A 7,891-nucleotide genomic window follows, 5' to 3' on the forward strand; every position below is an offset into this window, starting at 1 on the left:
CTTGACAAAGCACGTGAGGAGTAGTGTAATGGTTACTATTGCCCAGAATACGAGAAGTGTCTCTTAGCAGAAGTTCTCTACATCCTTATATCCAACCTGTCTTCCCTCTTTGATAAATTTTATTGCAGCCAGAGCCCACAATTAGGTTTTGACAGCTCTTCCCTTTTTACAGGCATCCTGTTCTTTTCATACATGCCTGGCTAACTTCTTTAGATTTCATTACTGTGGATTGCTTTTCACATCACTGAGCTAAACAGAGACATATTTTTTTCCTTCCCAGGAATCAAGTGGGGGAGGGTGTCCAGCGCATCCAGGCTGTGCAGAGAAATATATACACAGCATATCATTTTGGTTCCTGAATCAGGATTAGACTCAGCGAGAGCTTCTGGAACCTCTGTGGCCACAGCCATAGGACCCTGAATATTTGCTGAATAGGACCCTCAGTCTTCTACTGTGTGAAGAGCTATTGGTTTCAAGTAGCGTAATGTTATCCACTTGTAGCATTAATTCTCCAGCTGACACTATTGCTACTGATAGATTATTTATATGGTCGTAAGCATTACCCAAATTCAAGTCATAATTTCTGTTCATTAGAATAACCCAGGTTTTACAAGCAACATGATAGCAATGAAAACCAACAAATATGGGAAGCAGCAACAAATATGGTTCTTGTATTTGCAAAAAAGGTGCAGTATTGTGAATGTGATAGCTTTCTAAACCTTTTTTTTTTCAAGAATGATTAGACATTTATTTTTTGATTACAAGTTGCATCCTCAGTCTCAGTTGGTGTCTCCTTTCACCTTACATGAAAACAAATATGGTTCTTTGCAGAAATCCATCAAATCTGAAAAACTGAAAAAAAGTTCTGTTGGGTGAGAACAAGATGCATATGGTATTTGTAATGACAGTATGTTCTTTTAGAAAGAAGATGACCATCTGTATAACATGGAAGCTGTTAGTCCTCAACCTTTGTAGATGATTTTCCAGTCAATGTTTCTTAGTTGTGTCCATGACAGTGCAAAAAGTTGGAAGCGTTATCACAGGCGGTTATGCTCTATCATACACACATGCACACACATGTGCGTGCATGTGCACACACACCCCCAATGTCATTTTAAAATGCTGTTCCAAATATATAGTGCCTGTGAAGTCTTTCTTTATTATTTGTAGTAGAATTAACAGGGCTATCTTACATGATGGTATATTGTAAATGCTGACAAATTCTGACCATTTAAAAAAAAAAAAATCAAAGCACTGAACTCTTTCACATGATGAAATCTATGCCCCAGAACAAGGGCCCCTGGGATAAATTTTTGCCACTTATTTAGCCATGCATGGAGTTCTCTCTTCCTTCAAGCTTTTCTAGAGAGAATTTGATTCAAGTTTTTACATGGAGATTTTTATTTTAAAAATGGAAATGCAAAGTCTGGGTATCTTATACAATCTAGTTGCCTGCTACATATTTACAGATAGGGAGCCCTTGTCTTTATATATAGATCAGATAAGTTTATGTGCACACACATTGCTTCACATCTTGTATGTGTTGAATGCTCACCAAGCATTTTGGGTTTGCAGTTTTGCTGACACAAATATGCATGCACAGATTGAAGAAAATATTTGAAATTTTGATCCAAAATCTGAAAAATTAGTTTTATAACCTATCAATTGAGAATATTCCAGAAAATCAGAATTGCTAATGGGTGAAGCACAGCTTGGCACTTTCAGGAAATCTTGGATCTGTTGTAAATGTGCGCTGCAGCTATAAAGCAGAAGTCCTGTAAGTACAGTGGTTTTCAAAAAGCTCATGCCATGCTATGGAGAATACAGCTACCACATACAAGGATACCCCTGGCCAACTAAACAACTCCTCAAAACCTGCCCAAGCAAAATTTCAGATGGGTAACTGGGCATTTCCAGAAGAACCAAAAATACGGGTATAAAGTTGCCCTGGCAAAACTATGTCCCTACGCTTTCAACTGAAGCTTTCTATCAGCAGGCCAGTGATACAATACAGTGTTCATATCTGTTCATGCATGACCCTCACTTCAGGCAAAATCCTGCACTCTTTACTTAGGCCCATCTCCCGAGAGTCAACGTGTGCATGAGCAAAGAAGGAGGACTTGTTCCTTTAGAGTAGAGTTCTTTGATTTCCTGGGCAAATCACGATACATGCATCCCTGCCTGGAATGCAGAGCAGGCAGCTGCATGCTTTCCCACTGCAATGTTAGCAACTGTAGCTTCTGTAAAAAGGAAAACACCTATGCAGCAGGCTCATTTCGGGTCCATGGAAGAGTGCAGAAGCCTTTCTAAGATTCGTCTCTAGCAACTCAAAGGGGCATCAACTGAAAAGTAGTATCATTATAATTCCCAGTGTTTTTTATTTTATTACCATACTCAGTTTATTTAACGCTCAAGGGTCTGGCATCAAGAGAATTATTTTGAACACAGTTCTATTTTAAAAAAAAAAAAAAAAGAAATTTCTGTTCAGTGAGCATTTAAAGTGGAATCCAGCACACGTCAAAGGCTTAGGGATGAGGAAGAAAACCAAATTTTTTTATTAAATTCTCCTAATTCTTGGTGACTCATGACTTGCAAACTGTTACTCAGGCTGTGGCATTACTATGTGTTTTTTACAAATATCTGCCTTATCATAGCAGTACATATATGGAATGAGAGCTATTTTCTATATTTGGATACTTCACTCTTCACCTTTATACTTCACTTAACCAATGCTATTCCCTAGACCTGAAATATTTTCATGTTATGGTTCTGGTGGGCCAGTACACTGCTGCGGTCTTTGGACGGTAGTACAATAATACAACAGCACATTGGAAGGAACAGAGAATTTACTGCTACAAAATCACCTGGAAACCCGGAGAAAACTATGATCCCAATACTGTTCAGTCTTTCTTTTCTGAACTATGATTCTCAGAGCTTAATTGGTAGAAGGCTCACAAGAATAATTTCAGTCTGCAACCCTCATTTGTTTTCTTATTTCTTGTGAATGCATAATTACACTGTATGACAAATACCATAATTCTAAAATAGAAAAGGAAATCCCTTAGAAATGCATCTCAGCAAGATTTTAATCCCACTTCACTCATTAACAATGTGCTATTAAACTGTTACTTTTAGTTTTCCATAACAAGCCACCATTTCAGATGTTGTTTTAAGAGAAAGCAGTGAGTGGCAATGGGAAAGCCTGCCAAGCCACTGACACTGAGGCAGAGTATAATGGGCAGTTGTGTGACATTCCCATGCCAAAATACTCTCAAGCACAACCCTTCTGCGTTTGAGCGCTCAAATATTTCTTTATCTGTTTCCACTGAAATCACAAGATATTGAAAACATTTCTGTTCTCTTTTGTTTCATTTTTCCCTGTAAATAATCCTGGCAGTGGACAAGCACCCATGCATCTCAATCTGGGGAAGCAGGGACTACCAGAACAGAAAGCAAAGGTGTAGTATAAAAGACCCAGTGCTCAAACTGTTCCTACCAGTCAATGCACACTTCAGCTTTCTATGCCAGCGGATCCATAAAACAGCAAAGCAGTACATACGAGAAACTTGTTATACAGAGATCCGATCTAACCACCAGTAGAGGAACTGCTGGTTCAATCCAAAGTGAGACAACAGCAATGGGCAACACAAAAGACTGAAAAATAAGAGGTTATTGTAGTCCACCCTTCTTGGCTTGAGGGGATAGTTGTTGCGGGGTTTTTTGGTTATTTTTGTTCTTTGTTTTTTTTTGTTTGGTTTGGTTTCATTTGTGTGTTTTTAAATACCAAACATGATATGTAGCAATATTAACATGAGCACCCAAAGTCAGAGGTACGAGGCATATTTACATGTTTATCACTTGGCACCATTAGAGCACTGAGGGGACCTATTTGCCAGTGAAAAAAAATACCTGCAAACTCTCTTTTAGTTTAAAAGTAACAAACAATAAATGGGAAGGGAGAAAGAGGACTGGAAATCTGTTTTAAAAATCCATTTGATTCAGTTAGAAATCTATCTGCAATTACTTTACTGTTAATGCATTTTGTTTGAACAGAGAGAAGTGAAAAAACATAGACTAGGTGAGTCAATCTGAAGTGTCATCAATTAAATGCTTTCTTCCCTTTAGAACAGTGCATTGTCAAATGATTACATCTCAGTATCAAGTGAGAAAACAATGGCTTTCTATCTACAAGGAAAAAAGCATGTAGAGAAAGTAATCCACAATACTGTAGAATTTAATAGAAGCCCTCTGTGCTGGGAAAAATGGCAGCAGGACAGACTTCGTAACGGTGTCACCTTGAATCTTGCTGTAATTAGTGCAAGGCTTTGCTTGCAACCATAATTCTGTTCTGAAGTGACAGCCTTGCAGTATGTGAACCATGCTGTGCAAGGTGTGAATTATCTTGTGAGGGCACTGCACATTCAGGGCTGAGCAGTTTCAAGAGCTGCGTTTACAGTTAATTTGTAATACAGTGGGTTGGGCGAGGAACTACAGCTGGAAGTTCTCCAGGGTCCTGCAGTTTTTTCTGAAAGGACCTCCATCTCCTTGAAGGTCCGAAAAGTGCACTAATCCAGATGGCCGTGATGGACACTATTCAGGAAAGGTTTCATCAGGACATACCTCAACTGCTGACCGAACACAGCACACATGGCACAGAGGGGAAGATGACATGAGGACTTGTAAGCATCTGGGCTGTTTGTTTGTTTGTTTGTTTGGTCTGGGTTTTTTAGTTCCTCCTTCTTTTGCTCAAACGTAGACATTGTAAAACTGGAATGTTTTACTCAGTTGCATGCTGGCCAGCTGTCATTTTTAATACCCATTGCAAAGGTGCGTGAAGAGAGGTGTATCGTTTTGGTATACTTTTGTTTTTAATAACACATGAACTTTGTACTATGCTTTATTATTTCTTGTTCAATAAATAGTCCTGGTATCTCTATGTTTCATGTCTAATTTTGGAGAGTAGAGCCATACCAGTACCAAGGCTCTCTCAATTAGGTGGGCATTTTGTTTGTGTAGTAGAAATAATGCATGATTCCTTTCGCAGTGATGGTTTGAGGGACAAAAATTTCTTAATTTTATAACATGTATTACAATCTTCTAAACACAGGTAAAAATGTACTGTGATTTATTTATATAAATCTAGTCTGAACAAATAAGTTTTGATCTTAATAAAAACTCTGTAAGAAATTGTGCAATTGTAATTTATTAGTATTTTGTATTTAATATGTTAAAGTTCAATTCATTATTCAGAAAGACAGCAAACACTTCGGAAATGTTTTAACTCGATTCTTCTCCATAGATGTTGTGTTTTGACAAAATAAATGAAACCAGAGAAACAAAGCTGTTAACATGACAGTTACTTTACAGCACTCAAACATAATTTGGGGGTTTGGATACTGAAACCTCCTCATGTTTCGTCCCATGGCCACAATCATCATTGCAGAAAGATGTTTTAGAGATATCAAACATGAATCTCATATATACTTAATATTAAGAAGAAACTCAAGAAGCTACTTGCTTCAGTCAAGAAGCTTCTACCAAGTGGCAGTGTGTTAAATTACCAAAATTAGTATTTAGCATGGCAGGCTAGCAACATTAGCAGTCCTCCTGTCAACACCTGACATGTAGCTCAGGGAAATTCCCAGGGGTCCCCTGGCAGAGCCCAGAAACAAATGGAAAAGAGAACACAGATGTATCTGGTATGACCATACAAACTGCACCTAAAAAGAGGATACTCTTGTCTTTTTTTCTTGTCTTTTTTCACACCAACTGAAATTACAGACCCGTCAGCAAGGGTTCTGCATGCACATGACATCTAATTAAGTAAGAGTTTCTCTGTCTCTTTAGGGATAAGCTAGTCTCTTCTCATTTGGAAGACCTAGCCTACTTGCACATACCACATTCATAAAGGGCCGCTGACATACAAAATGTGGCACAAAACAATAATTTCGTGCAACTAAGAAAGAATTTAATATAGTTCTGTTCTCTTCTCGGGACTATTTAATATCACAGACGCTTGGAAAAGAAATGAGAACACGCCTGTAGTTTTGAAGTTTATATTATCCTTAATAATGGTAACACCTTTAGGCCCTACGTAGACTCCCGTTTTTCTGCATTGCATACAGGTACCTGCAAAGGAAATGGTGCTCCAGACAGCTGGCATGCTAGGATAACAAGAGGGATGGAAGATTAACGAAGGACACATGTATACGCATTTTGTGCCTGGCAATGAAGGTAGTGCTAATTATCCCTCTCTGTCCCGTAAGCCACTCTAAACTAAACTACACTACAGCAGAGGAGGTGGATGAACTTCAAAATTGTTTTTAATGTCTTTCAAAAATATTGGTTTGCATGTTTCTATTTCTTTGTAAAAAACAAGCAAAAGCCTTTTGCTCTGTCAAAACAGGCCCACACATCTCTCCTTTTAAGACACTTTTCCAGCAAAATCATCCTTTAAGCCTTTATATGCAGCCTACAGACTTGAAAGAAAACTCCATTAAGACTGGGACAGCTGCAAGACTGATTGCAACAGCCTGTTAATGAACTGAAAGTGAGAAGCCAAAGGTTGAGAATCCTCACTGAAAAAGCCTAATCAATAGCAAAGAAGACATCCCACATAACCTTAAACCTGAGAAGCCTAGTGATCCTGCACAGCTAATACCCAGGGAGATGAAAATCAAGGGAGATACCTTGTTAATAACAAGCTTTACTAGCAGCTGACTATGACTTTCCACAGGGGGAATGCCTAGTGGGGACACAAAACAAATTCTAAAAAGTGCCAAAAGTGACAGAACAGGAGCGCGAGTGCAGAGTGATGTCCCTGAAGAGCCGAAGACACGGGCTGTTACAGTAAGAAATCAGTAACTCAGAAAGCAGCAGAGACGCAGAACAGGGTCGAATCTCTGCATCTAAAGACGTGATCAAGTTGGCAAACATCGTGACTCCAACAGTAACCTTTCCAGGGAAGGAAATCACGTAGTGTTTTGTACCGCAAACTAATTCCATTCACGTCTGACAATATTGTTACTGCAATTTGTCACAGTGGGCCCTAACAGAGGTTTCTAATATAAGCAACATGCAAATTTTTATAAGACTTGTGGTGTAAATTCTAAGCAAAATAAAAACCCAGCTCTCTGCCTTGAAACAGAAATCAGTAGATTGATCGGGACTGAATCCTTCCCCTGCATGGCTCCAACACTCAGAACTGAGAGCCGAAATTGTCCCTTAGTAGTAACAAGAACAAAGTCTATTTCGAGGCACTGTTTTTATCGCCCTGATGGGTATTCTAATATTGCCATTTAAACAGCATCAAATAATTCGCTGGCTATACTTACGCATTTATCATTTCCAAATTAATTAACCACACACTTCAGTCTGGTCCACCACACCACCCAAAAGGTCATGGCCTTAAACCACTTAATAACTTGCAAATAACATTCAGTGAATTTATGTTCCAATACAAGCACAAGTAGGAAAATCTGTAAATGTTCCATAACATAAGATGTGCCTGAACAGACAGTCTGGTTCAAAGAGCCTAACTAAAGCAGCTTTAATATTAAAGAATCATTTAGAAGCATGAGAAATGTCAATAAGCCAGCTAGTGTTAGATCCTTACCCAAAGGAAAAACTGTCAGTAAAAAGATTTTTGTTGGGGAAACCATTCTTAATAATAACAAAAAAATTCTGTACCGATCCTTTATAAAGTTTTGTAATTCTCAGTTTAGCAGGCAGAATTCTGTTTCTGGAATGTTACTATAACCATTTATATCCTGGTAACCGACATGAAAACATTCTTAAAACAATAGATTAATAGAGTTTAGCTACACTAGGACTCCAAAAAAAGAAATATAATTTTAAAAAACATCTTTTAAAAATGCAACAGTTTTGGACC

The 7,891-nt window shown here is 38.3% G+C and overlaps 1 protein-coding gene across 6 annotated transcripts in view; it reads left to right on the forward strand.

Moving 5' to 3' along the window:
• The window catches only part of SYT9 (synaptotagmin 9), a 77,379-nt gene extending 72,183 nt beyond the window's left edge, over window positions 1-5,196 (forward strand). For 2 of the 6 annotated variants that reach the window (XM_075502083.1, XM_075502081.1), the window contains one exon: window positions 281-2,103. In XM_075502083.1, the coding sequence (XP_075358198.1) occupies window positions 281-370 (90 nt within the window). In that variant the 3' untranslated portion in view covers window positions 371-2,103. Of the gene's footprint in view, window positions 1-280; window positions 2,104-3,397; window positions 3,459-4,551 lie in introns of those variants that run through there. The other 4 variants (XM_075502080.1, XR_012775843.1, XM_075502082.1 and 1 more) reach the window with 4 other exon arrangements.
• Window positions 5,197-7,891: the final 2,695 nt, after the last annotated feature.

Source organism: Mycteria americana, chromosome 5 (assembly GCF_035582795.1).
Source record: "Mycteria americana isolate JAX WOST 10 ecotype Jacksonville Zoo and Gardens chromosome 5, USCA_MyAme_1.0, whole genome shotgun sequence".
Taxonomy (NCBI): Eukaryota; Metazoa; Chordata; class Aves; order Ciconiiformes; family Ciconiidae; genus Mycteria; species Mycteria americana.